Genomic DNA, 19,713 nt, shown 5'->3' with positions numbered 1-19,713 from the left:
CATCTGGACACACTGGACTGAGGTTGTGGTCCAAACACAATAGAGACACCCTGTTGGACCCTGTCACAGCCATTTGTTTGCAACACTCCCTACAAGGCTTTAACCCTGTAGTTTTAGGAGGTAACATGTTCCCTTGCCCACTGGAAACAAATTTTGAAGAGAAAAAGTTAGAAGCCAACTCCGACTCTGCACACAAAGGTGCAGATAGAAAGGAGCTTACATCAGTGCTCTTGGGTGGTGGTTATCTGAGGCTCCATTACTTCAGGGATAGAGTAGAGTTGATGCCATCTATTGACACGTAGAGACTGTACTGAAAACTCTTCAGGCTCCTGCCTGGCACTTGGAGATATTCTAATGGTGAAGAATCTGCAGTTAGAATTATCCATCAGAAAACCGGATTGAATGTTGACTTTTGGCTGGTTTAGTTCAGTAGGTTGTTTGATGTGTTGAGAAGGTCAAATAATACTTACTCAGAATTCAGCTGGGGGAATTATATGGGAATTTGAAGTCCAGGAGAATGATATGTTTAAATTAAATGATGAATTGAGGTACTCGTGAGTTCTGATTTTTTTTTTTTTTTTTTTTTTTTTTTTTTTATGAACATTTTGCTGGCATTAGGTCTGGGGATCGGGTTAAAGCTGGTTTTCAGAGAGAACTGGTTTGTGAGAATTTATACAGAGTTATTCATGGTGTGTTTGTAGCAAAACTTTGCCTAACATAACATGTGAACAAAGGTAATTTAAAAACTATTTTTTGACTAAGTGTAACCAAAAAGGGACTTCAAAATAAAGCTTGTGATCAGAGCCCCCACAATTCTTCAGATGTCTCTGTTTTGTGAATGAAAACAGAATGAACACATTTTTTTAAAATAAATTAGGAGAAGTATTTGATAAAGTTACATAAGACTACAGGGTAAAAAAAGAGGTCATTCAGTTGAGATAGTTACAAAGTCGAGAGAATAGTAGGCTGATAGTTGGGAAGTCTGGAATATGGGACAAAGGGGATGAGGTGTGGGGCAAATGAGATGCAGGTTGCGTGAATTTGCAATAGGCAGAACATGCCCTCCCACTCCTTTTTAATTAGTCCTCACAGTGGCTCTGTGATTTGGGCTAATTAGAGATAAATATCCTGCAGAAGTTGGCTACTTCAGCGATGTTGTGGGTCTTAGATATGTTTTCGAGTGGCCATCTGTCTTTCGGTGGTCAGCCTCATGTTGTGGACTTAACAAAGAGCCCAACTAGTACCTTGCAAATGGTATTTAGAGCACCTCATGACCTGATGACTTCAAAGCTATATACAGTAACAACAGAACTCTGCACATATTTAAAACGTGTTATGTTTCTGAACTCCAGGTGAAAGTCTAGTGGCTCTAGGCGATGAAATCTCGTTTGGGGTACCACGTGGCTCCACTGGTGTTGGCTAGGTTGTTGTCTTTAGTCTGTGTGACAAATCTCTCCTTATCAAAAAAAATTTGGGCCCCATATCTCCATACATGCCTATCATGCACATCCTTACATGCCCAGGTGGTCAGATTTTGAATGGCTTGAATCACTTGAGCACCCCTGAGCCAACACTGCTTGCAACTTAATCCTTGGCTTTGGGACACCCAGTACCTCTGGTACCCAACCAACTCGAACATTTACAATTAGGGACATGGAGGAAACAAGGGTGGAATGTCGTACATGAACCCCAGCAAACTTTCTTACCAAAAATGCTCAACAATTCTCAAAGTATGGGTCAAAAAACACAAATCTCCACACATTTATGTGACAAAAATCTTGGGCCCTTGAAACCTGTTGCAAAAATCTTACCACTGTGTAGTCTCATGTCTCCTGAGGAAAACGTTACCTCAAATGTGTAGGTGAGCATGCCGGGAAGTGCGCATTATGCTGTTGGGTGTAGGTTCTGCAATTTTCAGTCATTTAAATATGACACATTGGTGAGAAAAAGTGGTGGAACCCATGAAAACCATACATCCTGGACTCCTCAGTATGTATGGCTTTCATGGGTATGTGCAGTTTTCAGAAATGTCAGGAGAGGGTACGTTTCCCTGGGTGCCATCTGCTCCCAAGTTCAGTGCTGCAGCATCATCTATGGAAAATGTGAGGAAATTAGATTTGTTTTAGGTCATTTGCAGATAATTCTGAGTGGAAAAACATACTGGGATCCACACAAATCACTTCTCCCCCCCCCCCCCCCCCCCCCATGATTTCCATGTGTCAGAAGAGCCCTCGGTTTGATAGGGCTGGTGGGTTCCAGATGACCTCATGCATGAATACTAAAGCATTCCTCATGGACAGTGAGAGGAATTTGTGTGCTTTTAGGCATAGTTATGATGTTTGCAATGCATTCTGGCCAAGAAGACCTACTGGAATCCATGCAAGCTACACCTCTTTGGTCTCCCCCGGATATCTAGTTTTCAGAAATGTCAGGGGTTGGTAGGTTTGCCTGGGTGCTGGCCAGCCACATTCTACATTTTTGGTTTCGAAATGTAAGTCAGTGTGCACAAAAGAAAACATTTTGTAACCTACACAAATTACCCTTTGATTACTTCAGAATTTGTCTGCTTTTCTAGAGTTTGTTTCATGCCTTTCTCCTATATAAACTGAAAGTTGTTAATAGCCACAAACATTTGAACTGTTGACCACCTTTTAGAAAATTGCTTCTGAAAGCTGGGTGATCTTAGCACAGCTTTTTGTGCATTCTTTTTTTAGTTAAAAAAAAAAAAAAAGCACATACTTTCTACCACAGCATTTCCCCATTTTGCGTTAAAAATAACTTTTTGATTAATGTTGGCTCTTTGTTTGGTTGACTGCAGGGGAATCCACAAACCCCGGTACTTTATCCAACATTTGGGGGACAATCATGCAAATTTGGTCAGGCACTCAAAGGGGTAGAATGTATTTACTAAATGGTACCACATTTTGCTAAAAGGTTGGATTTTACTCTTTAATAACCTTTGTGAGATTATCCTCAGAAAGTGGGTTGATACAGGACCATATATATTATTGTCTTGTGATTTTTTTATGTCCTAGATCAGCTTTTATTATATAGCTCCTTGTTCAGTCTTGGGAATTTGAGATAGGAGAAAAATTAAACGTCACTACTTCCCATTTTGAGTTGTTCTTTTTTAGCAGATTACAGAATTCTGTAACCTTGATTGAAAATTGTGTTTTAGCAGATCTCAGTTCATGCTTCTGTTTTCTCCTAGATTATTTTAAAGCAGAAAGTGGTTTGGTATTTTGGATGATCTCCACAATCTGTCCAATTCCAATAGGTCCTGCTTCATATTAAGGTTTGTTTTAAAACCATGGGTTCTTCACAAGATTTTTTTTCATGGCGACTGGTGCAGTTGGGTTAATTGTTGGTTGTATGAATCTGTATATACTGTTGGAGGATACATTCATGTCATTGGTAATGATTTTGTTTTCAGTAATCTTGCTTAGCACCAGTAAACCAGTCATGCTTGGTGGCATTGCTAAACATTTTTATTAGGAAATTGTCAGCTGGGAAAGCCATGAGGCAGTCCACTTTGTTTACTTTGTAAATGAATAGATCAAGTATATTGCGATTTCTATGAATGGAGAAGGTGGAAACTCTGTATAGACTGTGATGCATGAGGAGTCTTTTAAAGGCTGCAGCCTGTATAATCTGAAGGGTTACCCCAATTAAGATTAACGTCACCAAGTTGACATTTTGTTAATTTAACATTTTCTGTTTAATGACATATTTGGTTAAGTCCTTGATGAAGGTCTTGTATGACATAGAAGGGTGAAGGCCTGGGAAGGGTGTTAGGCTGAATGAAGGTATGTAATAGAGCTTGGATATTAGGTAACGTTGCAAAAAATAATTTCCATCCTTTCAACCCATATTATTTTTCCTATCTGCACTGATGATTATAACCAGCAGAGACTAGAATGTCTGCTATAGCCTGGGAGAGTGCTTAGCCAAGACTCAGAGAAGAAAGAAAGTCTACATTGAGGTCTGAGATAGTATGAATGAGCGAAGGAATTTATGAAGTGCACAGCTACTCTGAGTGTCCCGGTGCTACAGTTGCAGCATAAGGATCAGCGAAAGGATTGCTAATGCACTGAGAAAAGGTGAGTGATTATGGCTTTATGAAAGGACGGTTCATGGGAAAGAGGCTGGAGATAAAGTGAGTAACCGGTTCCATTCACCATGTACCAAGATCATGAAAGCACGGCCACCCAGTATTGCCCAGCAAAACACTGTGATAGTGACCAGCAAGTAGAACTAAGGGATCTGGAAGGCTAACTGTGCCTAGTTCTCCTAATGAGGGGCTGAGGACCCCGCATATAGAATGTCCAGTGTATTATATTAAGGGAGAATCCTCTTCTTGACAGTAGCCTGTGTAGCTCTCGAAGATTAGATATTTGCGCCCTCTGAGGGCTGCCCTTGATAAGACGTGCATCCATCTTTTAAACTAGTATGAGTTTCCTGGTCAAATTGTCAGGGAGACCCAAATACAAACTGTTGACATAGTTAGGTCTCGAAGTTATGAGAACATTAACCCCTTTCTTGCAGCTGTTCAGGGGAAGAAGTTCCAAAAACTCCCTGAGCGATCTGAGTAAAGAAAAACAAGTGCCAGCCACACAGATGATTTAAGGTGAAAAAGACTGGCTGCTGAAGATGGGCCATGAAGGTGAGACATGTCATTAGGCCAGTAGCTTTGCAGCCATTGCTCTCTCACATTGCCAAACAGGAGCTAATACTCTCACAATCTCTGAGGACTTGATTTTATTCCATGCACAATGTTCAAAACTGCTCCTGTCCCCTGCTTCAGAGGCTGCACAACTACTGACCCAGCTGAAATGGATCAAGTAATGATCTGACCGTCTGAGGGCTAAGGGGATTTAATGTGAGTGTTAAGTTAGAAAAATGCGAGATCAATTTGGTGAATTTCAGCTAAAATTAGTGGTTGCAGATTGAGAGCGTTGCAAGATTCAGCCAACACCCGGCCACCCGTATCCGTCTCTACATCAACTTGCAAATTACAATCATCCAACACGGTACAGGTCGAACACTTAAGTGCCACCGCAGAGGCAACAGCCTCCCATGAATCCGGAGAATCAGCGGGGCTTCCCGGAGGGCGATAGATTAATATACTGGAGAAGGAGTGATGAATGCATGTCAAGCATTAGCAATTGCTTAAGCCACCTTTTAAGAGTGTGGGCAAAGGTCATAGTGGCAGAACGATAGTCGGAACCTTTGGTGGTAGTCTGAAATGTTACCTCTCAGTGGTATATGACAACTAAATTACATTAAGTAATACAATGCACAGTTAATAATTACAGAAACAACTTTCATTTGAAGTAAAGCCCTTAACCAACTGCTTGAACTTTTTTTTTTTTTTAACAGTGCACTTGATTTATGGGCCGTTGGATCCTGTCAATCCTCACCCAGAATTCCTCGAACTTTACACGTAAGTCTTACATGGACTGGACATATATGTTACAGCAATAAAGTTTTGTTTTGAGCCCTGATGACTGCTACCTTAGTGAAATAAAAACGTTAGGGCCTGATTTAGAACTTGGCAGACGGGTTACTCCTCCTGTCGGCCGAAATCTAAATCCCATTAGATTCAGTGATTTGGCGGATGGGACCAAGTTCTAAATCAGGTCTTTAATTTCTGTTATCCAAAGTAGGTCACTATGGGGAGTTGCTTTCAGATAACATCTGCATGATACACAAATGCAACGCCATTGTCATTATATTTGAAAGTTCAGTATCTATGCAGTGGTACAGTATTCTGGTATACTTTATATCCCAGACTTTGCTATGTTGTAGTTTTTTGGCGCTGAATTTCAAGGTTGCTTAACAGGCCGGTTGCTTCCCTCCTCTGCTAGCCAGAGCGGAGAAGGGATATGTCCTGATTATAGTCCATGCAGAGGTCACGATTGCTGACCCCCACCTGTGTTATCAATAGTTAAATTCTGCTGGATGCGGTTAGAATAAAAAAGAATGAACGTGTTTAGACTGGGTAAACGCAAAATTTAAAAACATATCTATCTCTTTCAGTACAGGGGGGCCTTCTTCCTCGTACCCCATCATTTGCTTCCCTGACCCAACCCCACCTACTGCTAATTTAAATTTATCAAAGGAATGCTTTATTCGCCAACTTGCTAAGTAGTTTTCTCTCTCTACATGGCATCAGGCTGTGACTTCAGGTGCTAGTGGTCTACTATTTTCTTTCCATCCCAAAAGGGAGAGATTTTGAGAGATGAGGAGCTCTCCGACCTCGACAAGTGCCTCAACATCAACCCAGAAAACTCTGGACCTTTCAACATCAACATGTAGGTGTGTCTCGAAGTCATATCTCTCAGCCTTCTGCTCCTCGACGTTTTAGCACCTCAATGTTGACCGCTTTGACATCGACCAGGATAGGGAATACCAGTGACTATTGCTGTTTACTTACCTTCTGAAAAGCACCGGCCTCCTCTGAAGACGAGAGGGTGCAATGGTAGCTCTCCTCCACGAAGAAGAAGGGGACTCGGATGTAACACTGTGTTCAGTTTCTCACTTTTTGGCCCTGAGGCACACTCCTTTCCTGTCTCTCAGCTACATGTAGTTCATTTATGGACAAATGCCACAGTTTGACGATGGCAGGAAGACACACCAAACAGACATTGTTGTCATCATTGCTTGGCATCTTCCTCTCACTAACCAGGCATTTATCAAAAATTGCATGCATAGTGGCCAGAAAATCGGAGACGTGAAAACACCCCAAGGAAAAAAGCGACAAACAGACCTTTTTTTTTTTACACAAAAGGTATGAAAAGACCGGAAACGTCATAAGACTTCGAATGAAGTCAATTCCCCCACCCTAAAACAAAAAATGGTGTTAATAGCCGGAAACTAATTTTAATAAAGATGGGTTGTGTTTAGGATCTTTCTCAAAGAATAGAAGAAAACTACCTATCACCCTGCTGGGCAGTATGGCAAGGTGCAGGCTGCTAAGGTTTTTAAAGGGGACAATATTGTTTTTGTACTGTGTGCTATTTACAGTGGATCACCATTTCCTGTTTTTTTTCCCCGTATGTTATTTGGTCTATTTTAAGCATTGTTTCCCAGCCACATGTTCTGTTATTTTAGCATTATTGCTAATAGGTCAAAAAACAGTAAATGTAGCTATTTGGGTGGGTATCCTTTTTTATGAATTTGACTGGAATAAATGGGAAATCATCTTAAATATTCTAAGTATTTTGCTACAGGTTTCACTAATATATCTCTTTGCTGTCAGACTATGCTCTAGAGAAGTAGAACTTTATGCTGAATATCAACTAGGAAACCATTGAGTGGAAATTACCTATGGCAAAGCTTCCGAAGACCAGAACACTGGGCTGTCCATGTCAGCAGCATGGTTGATGTCCTTGAACCTCAAGCTAGAAATCTGGGCGAAGTTTAGCAGCCTCCTGATTGATAGGAACAATATATTCGATCCTCCACTGATAACATAATGCACCATTAAACCATGTACAGTCATAACCAAATCATTGATTATCGTCCCCTGTTCCAGCTAGCTCATAATCCTCATTCTAGTTGTCTAAGGTTTACCCGTCTCTCACGGCTAGAGCATCCTTACTCTTCAAGCCTCCAGATGCCACCTGCTCCTCATGCTCTTCTCTGCACACCCTTCAGTGGAATGTTCTAACCTACTCCTCTAGGCTTCACTAGAGATCAAAAAGTCCCATTGACTTTCAAAGCATTCCATTGCTTCCTCTACAAAATCCCAGGAGCCCATCTTCACTCCAGTTGGCATTAGGCTTTCCCTCCAGTACATCCCTGGAACCAGAATAGCATTGAAGCGTGCTTTCTCTCTGTGGTTCAGCCAATTGTGCTTTAACACTTTTCCAGATGCCGCTTTCCAGGTATCCTCTGCTCAGTTGGTATCCTAAGAATTGTTGTAGGACATCCAGGCTTCTTCTTTTAATAGCAGTAATGCCAGTCTCATCTTTGGAAAGGGTGCAGGAATATTACTCTGAATGTTTTCTTGCATTGCCATCTCTGGATGGGAGCACAGGACAGTAACTAATTTGCCACTGCAGGAAACATAAAATATTCAGACTTTGCATCCAGTTTCCCAAATCTCAACTTCAATAAGAGTGTCATTGATATAGTGTTTATGGATATTTCTTTATCCTTTCCTGCCAGTTGTACTATTTACCAATTGGTTAATTAATTTAAAGCAACACAAGGCAAAAGTGATTGATTGCTCTGTATGTCAGGCCCTTCACACTTTATTTGGAAAGGATTATTCGATCTCTTTTTTGTTCTGTTGGTTTTTGCTCTTAGTCTTTGGGGTGGTCTTGCTAATCTAGATTATATCCTATTTGGATATCAAGGAAAACCCAGGATGTAAAAAGAAAAGCTAATTACTTGTACAACTAGCACCATTGTTGGTATTTTTTTTTGAGTTTGTAAATATCCTGCTCCCCTTAAAACCAAGTTGAAGGTGCTTAACAGAAGAATGAGTGGCCTATATCATCCTGAAAAGATTTCCTGACCATTAAAAAAAAACGGGCATAGCGAAGATCCACTCCCCCTTGAGAAAAGTGGTGAATTAAATAAAAAAAATTAAAAAAAATAGCAAACTGTGTTCAGGGGTCCTGGATGCATGAGTAGGAAACATATGTATGAATAAATAGTAGGAACATAGACAGAGCACTGTAGTACTTCCCAAAGTCAAAGACCATGATCGTTGGTCTTTTAAATGGAGAAGAGAAGTGTGACTTCCAATTTCAAGGGAGGGGAGGGGAGCCTACTAGACCCTTAAAATGTAGTGATCTTTGAAGAGGTGTATTGTCAGCTGCTTCATGAATTTGAAAGAGGGTTGGAATGTTCATAATGCGTACTGGCATGTTGCACTTGCTTGTAGGTGCATAGATGAACACAGCCTGTTTCTATTTTTTTTTGTTAAATGTTTTTTATTACATCTTCATTTATAGTCTGGCAGTGTACTGACTGCTAGTGTATTGAATGCCCCCAGAGAGGATGGGTTTGTCTTCAAGACTGGGAGGGTTGTCATTCATGACAGCTTCGTAAATGATGAAGCTGGTCATGAAGATGGTGCATATGGGTAATTGGAGCCAGGATACTTCCATTAGTGTGGAGAGGGTCTAGTCTAATTTATTCCGGCCCTTGATTGTGTGTGGTGGGACAGTGTGGGAGGCGGTGAGAAGGAGGGTCTTGCTGCCATCCAAATTTTAGCTTTTGAAGGCTCAGGCATTAGTCTGAAGCCACTTTCCAGAAAGACTGTTTGGCTTTGGATGAAAGCTAGTGGTTGGAATTCATCTTGTTTCATGGATGATAGTTTGGCATCTTGTTTTTTGTCTTCGTGGTAAGGTATGTATGTTATTTGTTATTGTTGATAAACATTAGTTATTTGATCTTTCTGTAGCAGAACTTCAAGAACAGAATAACGTGTAAGCATTACTTGAGATGCTGAATATTCTCAGTGGAGGAGACTGTCTTCTACAGTTTTGTGTTATCAATGTATGGGTGAATTTTGATGTTGTGGTCCATACGTAGGGTTCCAACTGTGTATGAGACCATGCTGGCCATTTTGGGACAGTGCAAGTTCTAGAATCCCAATAGGATCACTGGTGAGGTTCCTTTTCTAAAAGTGCAATGCCTATGTTCTTGGTTGCCTACTTTTTTTTTGCTCTTGTGTGTTGAATAAGAGGGGCTATTTTTCTTAAGCCAAATGTACTTCATACTCTCGGTCGACAATTTAAAATTGCATATGTGAAAAAAGAAAGTTCTATCCTCCGTATTGTTTGAAAAAATAATCACATGTTGACTAAGCATTGGTAATACCAGAAGGTCTGGCTTATAACTGAAACACTGCAGATGAAATGAGCGACAACCAGCCGATCCAGTAGGATTGTCTGGGGAGCAGTGATTAAAAAATAGAAGAACAGAAATCAAATGGGACCTATAGAAGGGGCAAAAAGAAAAAATGAAGGATTGGCCACCAGCTAAAATGCTGAAGTGCACTAATTTTTAGATTGATGTGCACGAGTTAAATTGATGATTAAATTAACTTATTCTGACTTTTTTATAAAATATATATATAATTTAGGACTTGATTTAGATCTCGGCTGACAGGTTACTCCGTCACAACAGTGATGGGTATACCTTCTGCTGAGATACAACCCTCTTTTATTTTCTATGTGATTTATATTTCTGTGGATGGGCTATCCATCCCTGTTGTGACGCAGTAAGCCATCCACCGAGATATAAAACAGGCTCTTAATTTTAACAATTTTAAATCTAATTATTTGACGATAAAATATTTTAATATTTTTTATTTAAAAATAAATTTGTTTTATTTGTAAAAAAAAAAAAAAAAAAAAATTCAGTAGACAGCTATTTGTAATTTGTAATACATTATATATGCTTATACGCGCTAGCCCCATTGGCAGAGACCTCTGCTAAACTATTAGGAAAAAGCTAAAAAGTCTGTTAATCATGAAAATAAAATAGTAAAAATATCTCTAATCAATACTTCTACCTGCAGATTCCTCACCTGTTTAATACTCATGCATTCAGACTGAATCCAGAAATTTTAAAGATCTAAAACATTGGTAGGGGCCACTGGCTTCATATCAACACTAGAAGTGATCTTGGATGACATAATTTAAAACATATAGCACCCACCCCGAAGCAACAACATCAGAGCCCCTTTTTCTGTGCCTTCAGCTCTGATCCAGAGCTTGCTCTCTGAAATGTCCCCTCCCCGCCTCCCAAAGCGTTCAGGCTTCAAGCCTTATATGGATTGTGAAGGTCAGATGTCCATTACTGACCCTCACCCTCACCCTATCTGTCTCTGGTGGTTGGTGTCAGACCATGACTAAAGGTCCTGTGAGTCATGTTAGCATTCACCCTAAGGCTATCAAAGATTGGGAGACAAACCTGTTTATGGCTCTGGCCCACGATGAGAGAAGAGACTAACGTCTCTCAAGGCCCTGTTTGAGGTCACTCTTACATTAATCCAGAAAGTCAAAGAAGCGTACGAAACGTAAGAAGCACAACAAAGGCAAGTCCTCTTGACACTCTTTGTCTCCCAAAGGGTCTCCATCGTCTGAGTTGGTGTTGTTTGTTTTGGAGCCAATTCATCTCTTACACCACAACCAGAGCCTACGCCAGAGACACTTGCCCTCCTGGCACTTACTTCAGCTTACCCAGACTTGGTGGTGACCCAGCAGTATTTCGTAACACATTTGGGCCATGGAGTCTTATGTCATGCTAGTGTTTATGCTTCTGACCGTGGCACCTAGCGCATATGCTGCTGTTCCGGTTCTTCTTTTTACACCTGCGCAAAGGTATGCTGCTACACCTTTGCCACCAATGCCATGGCCTGCTCGACCTCACGGACCACCAGTTCCACCTCTTCCACCTCCGACGCCAATTTCAATGCTGCCGCCACCACGTCTACCTATACCCGAACCCCTGCCTCAGTTTAAGTCTTGGAGGGAGGCCCAAAGACTCTTGGAGGGAGAGTACCACCATCAGCAACAAATGGCCTACAGCCTAAAGCTTCATGAGCTCTTCAGCTTGGAATTGGATCATCTTTATGTCTTTTGATTGGAGGAGGCTTTGGAACAAGTGGCTTAGTTGGCAGGCATATCCTCTGCCAGTGGTTTGGATACTGCCCCAGAACTGGATTTTCCTTGAGGCTCTCCAACCCTGGAATTCAAGTCTTAACACTCTGTGGTGAAGAAGGCCACAGAAGTACTGAACTTTCCACTCCCCACCATGGATGTCAAAACCAACATCCTCACAGACGCCCTCCTTCCGTCAGCCCCAATTTCGGAGTCTTTTCTCCCTTTAAATGATTCCCTGCCTGAACCCATCAGAACAGTGTGGTAGATACCTGCCTCAGCCCAGTAGTGAATAGGGTAGTAGCGTGGCACTAGTGGGTCATCCCTTCTTGTTGACTCATTTAGACTCTAGTTATGTTTCTTGCTCTTCAGGACAAATATCAGGGACTTTCCCATCAACCTCTTGTGACAGCGAATCGAAGCACATGTAGGCTTGGAGCAAGAAAGTCTTTTTTTAATGGCAGTATGGCGCTGAAATACCTGATTGCCACCTGCCTCCTACCGTGGTGCACTCATGCCTTATTAGTTATGGCCCAATTAGTTACCGCTCATATTCCAGATGACATACTTCTTTGGTCATCATCAATGGACAGAACGTCTCAAGCCACATCATCAATTTAAGATGGATCAGTTCAAAATGGATTCTTGTCTAGCAAACCTATAGGCATTACCCGCACTTCACAGTGAGACAGGAACATTTTCAGTTTGCTGTGCTACCCTTTGGCCTGACAAGTGTCCTTCGGGTGTGCACAAAAGCGATGGCGGTGGTTGCAGCGCATCTTCGGAGGTCATGGATTCCACTCTTCCCATAACTCAGTGACTGGATGCTGAGACTGGGCTTGCCTTAGGTAGGCAGTAGTCACCCTACTCCAGAGCTTTTCGGGACATGATGTAGTGTCCTGCCTTATATCTGCAGCAGAGAGTCCAGGACATTCAAGCAATGATCCTGATGTTCCAGCCTTTTTTCTGGATCTCAGTGAGGATGACTCAGAGGCTGTTAGAGCTCCTGGACTCCTGTGCACTGCTGATAAAGTGTGCCAGATGGCATATGCGGGCTCTGTAGTGGGATCTGAAGTCCCAATAGGCAAAGCATTCGGGAGGATCTGTCTGTGTCCACATTTTGGAGGAGACTGCTAAAGACCTGCAGTGGTGACTGCTGGACTGCAAATGCATCTCCCTACCTGACTGAGAGCTAACATTGGTGACTGATGCATCACTTCTGGGATGGGGAGGCCATTTGTGGAGGTGGAGATCAGAGGCATCTGGTCTTCAGCAGAGGCCCAACTCTGCATCAATCTCCTGGAGTTGTGGGCTACCCTCTTGGTGTTGAAAGCTTTCCTTCTATCCATAACAGGAAGGGTGGTGCATGTGCTAAGCGGACAGCACCACTGCCATGTGATACTGAATTGAGATGGGCAGGTGGGGTTGAGGACCCTGTGTCAGCTGGTAGGTCGTACGGTGCAGCTCTTGAATGATACTGTTCACTTTGGAAATGATGAGCGCAGCCTCTATAGGCACTGCTCCTCAACACGAACATCCGTTGCTTTCAAGGCTGTCTGCAGAGTGCACAGATTCCTAGACTTGGGATCTTATGGATGGAATCCAGTTCACAAAACAGGGAGGCTGGGAGGGTCCATGAGGAATCTGCAGATTTTGGTGGATGGGGTTACTTCGTCACAAATGTGACGGATATCCTGTCCGCTGTATTACGACTCCGTTATTTCCTATGGAAATCGTAATATGGCAGATGGGATATCCGTCACGTTTGTGACAGAGTAGCCCATCTGTCAAACTCTAAATCAGGCCCTAAGTCTCTAACAGAGTGAGCGTTACCGACAGTAAGTAACTTTTTGTTCTGACAGACTTCTAACTGCAGATTCCTCACCTTTTGGGTAGGTACCAAAGCAGTACCTATTTGGTGGTGGATTCATGAATAGACTCAAACCAAACCGTCCTGGAGGACCAAGGAGGCGAAATGTCCCTCTCCCCAAACCAGGCTGTCCAGATAGTATTACTTTATGGATGTATGGCTGTCAGAATGACATCACACACAATTCAGGAGGGAGATCAAACACCCTCAAATGTCACCGCTCAATCTCCATGCATGAAAGAGTATGCATATTAGGGTGCAGTAATCTGCCCTGTTGCTGTGACATAACACCCGAAGGGCCTATCTTACGGGAGGGCAGATGCTCTCTGCGCCCAGGCCAGAGCCACTAGAATGACTTGGGCCCGGTCGTTCTTGTCTTCCTGGGAACTCTGGATAGGAATGGTATCAGCAGAAAGGCGTACAGGAGTCCTGAGCTTCACTTGAGATGAATTGCATCTCTGAGCGAACACCGCCCTGTAAACTCAAGGGTGCAGAAGCTCTGACATTGCGCGTTCTTGGCGGTGGCGAATAAATCTAACCAAGGCTCTCCTCAATCTCGGAAGATACCTTGCACCTCCACCAGATGAAGATGCCATTTGTGTTTCGCTAGGCATCAACGGATGAGTTTGGCTACTCTGATGTTCAGAGAGTCAACCAGGTGTTGAACCACCCGGGAAATGCCCTGACATTTCAGCCACTCCAGAGTCACAAGGCCAACTGAAAAAAGGGCCCATGACCCCAGTCAACTTTGTTTGTTGCAGTACCACATAGCAGTGGTGTTCTCCGTAAACATTTGAACTTGGCTTCCCCCTGATTGAAGGGAGAAAGGTTTTCAATGCCAGTCTGATCACTCTCAGTTCCAACACACTGATGTGGATCTGTGACTCCCTCTGAGACTAAAGTCCTCTGATCTCTACCTCTCCCAGGTGGCAACCCCAGTCAGGAAATGACGCATTCGTCACCTCTGTGAGCGGTGTGTGGGGAAGACGGACACGGGCCTGCCGTTGACACATTTGCGGTCCGTGAGCCACTACTGCAGATCTTTTGAGGTTCCCTCCGATATCTAGACCTGGTCAGAGAGGTTTCTCTGATGCTGTGTCTACTGGGTTTCCAAATCCCACTGTAAAGCCGACAGATGACAATAGGCATGTTTTGCCAACAGGTTGCAAGAGGCCATGAAACACAGCTGTTCGGAGGCAGTCTCACCAAGATCCAGGATAGAGAGGCTGAAATATTGGAATCATAGTCCGACCACAGTGGACTTTCTGTACCGGAAGATAAGCCTGAAACTGCACTGTATCCAGAATAGCTCAGATGAAAGGGAGCATCTGAGGGTGAGTCAGGTGTGTCTTTGGCACGTTGATAGTGAACCCCAACAAATGCAGGAGGTCCACTGTAGTCTGTAGATGGGAGACAACTGCCTGGGACAAGCTGATTTCAACACTTGTGGAGATAGGGGCGGACTGGAACTCCTGACCACCTAAGATGCACTACAACTACTGCCATCACCTTGGTAAACAGCCAAGGGGCAGTGATAAGACAAAAGGGGAGCACAGAAAACTGATAATGCTCCTGGTCAACCATGAACCGCAGGTAGTGTCTGTGGGCAAGCAGGACGAGAATGTGGAAATAATCATCCTGCAAGTCCAACACTACCATCCAGTCTCCGCAGATAAGACCGGAGCCAGGGTGAGCATCTTGAATTTTTCCTTTTTCAAGAAGTAGTTCAGCGGGGCGCATATCTAGGATGGGATGGAGGTCTCCATCCGTCTTTGGCAACAGAAAGTATCGGGAATAGCAAGCACGACTTGATGCTAACACCCTCTCAATGGCTGTTTGGCCGGAAGGGCTAGTATTTCCTGTCATAAGAGCACAAGGTGGTCCTCTGTCAACCGATGTGGGGAGTGGCGGTAGGGTTTGTTGGAATGGGAGGGCGTAACCCTGTTGAACAGTCTGAAGCACCTATTTGTCTGATGTTATGTTTCTCCATTGGTGCATATGGTGTCGGATTCTGCCGCCATTCAGGTCCCTATGTTGGAATGAGGGCAAACTAAAGAGGCTTTGACTGTGCGGCTGCTTTTTGATGGGGGGGGGGAGGAAGGAGTGGACTGACTGGACCTCTGGCTATGGACCCAACAAGGTTTTGTGGGAGCCACATCTGCGGCTATTAAAGGACTGAGCCTGCTGGCCGAGCTGGCTAGGTGGCAAAGGATGCCCCTACTGTAGCCACAGAAGGAGCACAAGGTGGAATGATACTGTCGGTGTTCTATGGAGAGTCCCAGCGACCTTGCTGTGGCTCTTCTATCCTTGAATCGGTCCAAGGCCGAATCAGCATTATTCCTGAAAAGACATGTCCAAACAAAGAGCATGTCCATGAGCGAGGCTTGGAAATCCCCTGAAAAGCCAGTATTCCTCAACCATGCTTGATGTCACAGTGCTCCAGAAGAAGCAAAGGTGTTGCTCAGTGAGTTGGTCGTATTCAACCTTTATTGAATCGTGAACTTTGCTATAAATTCGCCTGTCAGCAAAAGCTTAGGAGGGTATGACCTGAGCCTCAACTGGGACCATAGGGAGCACTTGCGCAACTATATCTCCCCCACAGTATGGGAATAAAGCCCCAATAAGCATGCAGTGTACACAGACCACAATGCCAGGCTGGTGAAAGAAAAAAATCCTCTTTCCGAAGTTATCCGGCCTCTTGCATTCTCTGTTAAGTGGTGTTGTAGAGACCACCCTGTGATTAATTCGAGACTTTGAGGCCTGGACTACAGGCTCTCAGGTGTGGGGCCCTTGGTGAGGAAGGCTGGGTCCCCGGGCGACGGTATTGGCAGCGGGAGATAGTACTGTGGACAGGAGTGCCTGCGCAGGGCTTGCCCGAGGCCCCCAAGCAGGACATCACTGAGGACTTTGTTGAAGAGTAGAAAGGATTTTGATGGGACACCAGGTGCAGCCACGTTTGATTTGACTTGGACTGTGGGCAGCTGTAGTTCCAGGACCTCAATAGCCCCCTGGAACACCATTGTGAAGGAAGCCCCTTCCTCCATAGGCACTATCTGGGGAGAGAGGAGGCCAGTGTCTGCTGATGTATCCATACCACTGCATCAGCCACGTCCTCATAGCAGTCATCATTAGCCATGGACTCTGCTAGGGGGTCACTGTAGGAATAGGGAAACTCAGATCACCTCCATTTATGTTCTTCAGTGAGCTCTCCAGTGTAATAGGTCTCCAATTCAGGCTGTGTAGGCCTGGTCAGAGTCAGAAGCGATGCCGCCCATCGCCGGTCTGGCTCTGTATCGGAGTCGGGAATCATTATGGGTTCAGTGCCACCAATAGGCATTGGTGTTATCGAGAGCAGCACCATTGGGACAGTCCCAGGAGGAGGTCACGAAGCTGCAGCCGGTGCTGATCCAAATCCACCAACGGATCTTATGGGGTCAACTGACACCGAGAGCAAATTTGCCGACGGAGCTGCAGTTGAGGACCCTTTAGAACCTGTAGGATCCGAATGTGCTCAAGAGGGGTTCGATTGCCCAAATTGAGGCTCATGGCTTCATAAAACACTCGAAGTTGGGCGGAGTTGCTCTGGGATATTTGTGGAAGTGCAGAGCAGACCAAGTTTCCAACGCCAGCTGCACAGAGACCACCTGCAAGCGGGGTCAGGATTTGTGGCGTCATTCGCTCACATTGTTTGAAGAATGGGAGGGATGCAGAGAAGTCGTAGAATGCTTTGAGTTCCTGGACTTCTTCAGAGTACGTACTGAGTGGGATGAGGATCAACGCAAGAGACTCTGGGAGCGGTCCCAAGGACTCCCACATGAACAGGACTTGGAGTGGCACAGAGTTATGTGATAAACATCCAAAAGCTTGATGGCCTGCTCTCAGATAGCCTCGTGATAAGTGTCTGAAAGCTTGATGGTCTGCTCTCAAATGGCCTTCGGGGTCATTGTCTTGCACTCCGCACATGATGCAGAGTCGTGGTCTGTTTCAAGACTACACAGACAGACCAAGTGGGGGTCTTTCACCAACATCCATCGACGACAGGCTTCACATGGCTTGAACCCAGTGGGTTTCTTCGGAGACACTATGACAAAATGTAGCAAAAAATCATACTAGTCAGCAAAACTGTCAAAGTCAGTCAAAAAGTGACAGAGGGGAGCTCAATCCGGATCCATGGTGATAGCATGGAAAAGAAGAAACTGAGGTCTGCACGTTAGGGTGGGGCCTATATAGGCATTGTACATGTCATTTTGGATGCGGATGATGCCACCGAAGCCGCACGGAGCCAAACAATGCCACCCACCGGAGCACAAGGGGGATTGCTCTAAACATTTCTGTATCCAGGCTGATGGCTGGAAATATTCTAAGGTAAGGAATCTGCAGCTAGAAGTCTCTATTCGATACCATACTGCCCTTGCTCAGTCCAGGGCCACTAGAATGACATGGTCCTTATATTCCTCAGAGCTAAAAAGTATCGGAAGAAAAGCTTAGAGGAATCAAGAGTTCTTCTCTTGGCTGAACTCATCCCCTAAGAGGCACCTTGGAAACTCCAGCGTGCAGAACTGCTGACATTACCCCCTGTTGGCAGTAGTAAATAGATCGAGCCAAGGATCTCCCCTTTCACAAAGGAGACCTTGTACTACCTCCAGATACAATTGCCATTGTGGAGAAGCAGGTTGTCAAAATGTTTTTTTCCAGGGGCGTGTAGCCACTTGGTAGCCTCACCTCCGGGGGTGGGCTAGGGAGCTCTGAGAGTCAAAGGAGAGGTCTCCCCATCTTGGGAGTGGGCAGAATGGTGCATCTTGGGATAGCCAGAAGCTAGACTCTCCAGGAGGTGATCATCAGGGAGGGAACCAGGTAGCCTATTGGCTACCAACCGCATACACCCTGAGGGAATTTTCTGAAGATAAAATAGGGCACCCATGGCCCCAGATCTCAACTGACTTGAAAAAAGGACCGAAGAAGGACGGCCCTGCTGCACCACGAGACAGCAAAGAGAGGCTGCACCGACGATGACTGCACCTGTTGGCTAGCGAACAGAGGGAATGTGCCTGCCATGTCCTTTCCAAAGGGAAGCTATCTCCAGAGCCCACTCAAGCCAAGAGAACTCCAAGGGCCAGCTGACTGGCCTCCTGTTTGCAGCACAGAAACACAACAGCTGAAGAAGCCTGCTGGAGCAAGTTGGTAGCCCAACACCTTCAAGCCAAACGAGACCCGATGCAGAGTTACACCCGAGTTTGCTGAGCCCCGGGGTGCTGTTGGAGCCCTCATGTTGCATCCACAGCATCCTTGGAACATTTTCGGCATCCTTCATCCCTTGCATCAGGACAACGCCATAGGAATACAGTGCAACAGATAACATGCCTGGAACTGCTGAAGGACTGCTTCATCTGTGACCGTTACTGTTCCTGAGGACCTTGCTGGTCCCCTTGACTGGCTCCCTATCTGAGTTATTCGCCCCAAATACTTGTATAAGAAAGCATTGGCACTTAACTAACTTTTCTTTGAAATATCTGTGTCCATTTCATTGACTTTGCCAAGACTTTTTCATGGTTGACTGATTTATTATTGCATGTAAAATCTATATCTCCGGAACCCTTCAGTGGATTTTTTTCTTCCTAATGTCTAAATTCTTACGAAAATAGAACCTATTTTTATGAATGGATGTCAGATTTCTTGAGTTTCGTGTCGATTTCTTCTTCAATTGTTTTGGTGCTGTTTGAATGCTTAACGCTTGTTCCTCCTTGTAAGCCTTGCTGCTCAGTCCCACAGCTACCCAGGGTTGAGCTGAGGATTTTAAAGACTAAACCTTCTGGACCTAAAGGGGTTGGTAAGGGTATTACACGGTGAGGTGGTACAACCACACCATATAATACACCCCATTTCCTCACAGGGACACTGGGACCCCCAGCCTCCGAAGGTGTGCTGCTACCACCTCCATCACTTTTGTGAACACAGGAGGGGTGCTGGTGAGATCAAAGGGGGAATACAGCAAACTGAAAATGCTCCTGTCCCCCTAGGAACTGCATGTAGCGCTGATGTACCTACAGGAAAGGTATATGGAAATAGGCTTCCTGCAGTTCCAAAGCCACCATTCCATCTCCAGGATAGAGGGCAGACATGGCCTGAGGCAGAGTGAACTTGTTTAATTTGTTGTTCTGGAGGAAGGTATTGAAAGACACAGGTGTATAATAGGATGAAGGTCTCCTTTGGCACCAGAAT

The 19,713-nt window shown here is 44.5% G+C and overlaps 1 protein-coding gene across 5 annotated transcripts in view; it reads left to right on the top strand.

Annotated features, from left to right (window-relative positions):
• The window catches only part of MEST (mesoderm specific transcript), a 242,924-nt gene that overhangs the window by 179,540 nt on the left and 43,671 nt on the right, over positions 1-19,713 (top strand). For all 5 annotated transcript variants that reach the window (XM_069229322.1, XM_069229323.1, XM_069229324.1 and 2 more), the window contains one exon: positions 5,380-5,443. In XM_069229322.1, coding sequence (XP_069085423.1) covers positions 5,380-5,443 — 64 coding nt within the window. The remainder of the gene's footprint in view (positions 1-5,379; positions 5,444-19,713) is intronic.

Source organism: Pleurodeles waltl, chromosome 4_1 (genome assembly GCF_031143425.1).
Source record: "Pleurodeles waltl isolate 20211129_DDA chromosome 4_1, aPleWal1.hap1.20221129, whole genome shotgun sequence".
Lineage (NCBI taxonomy): Eukaryota > Metazoa > Chordata > Amphibia > Caudata > Salamandridae > Pleurodeles > Pleurodeles waltl.
Note: the sequence above shows the minus strand (reverse complement) of the source record. Positions and strands in the feature narration are given on the sequence as shown.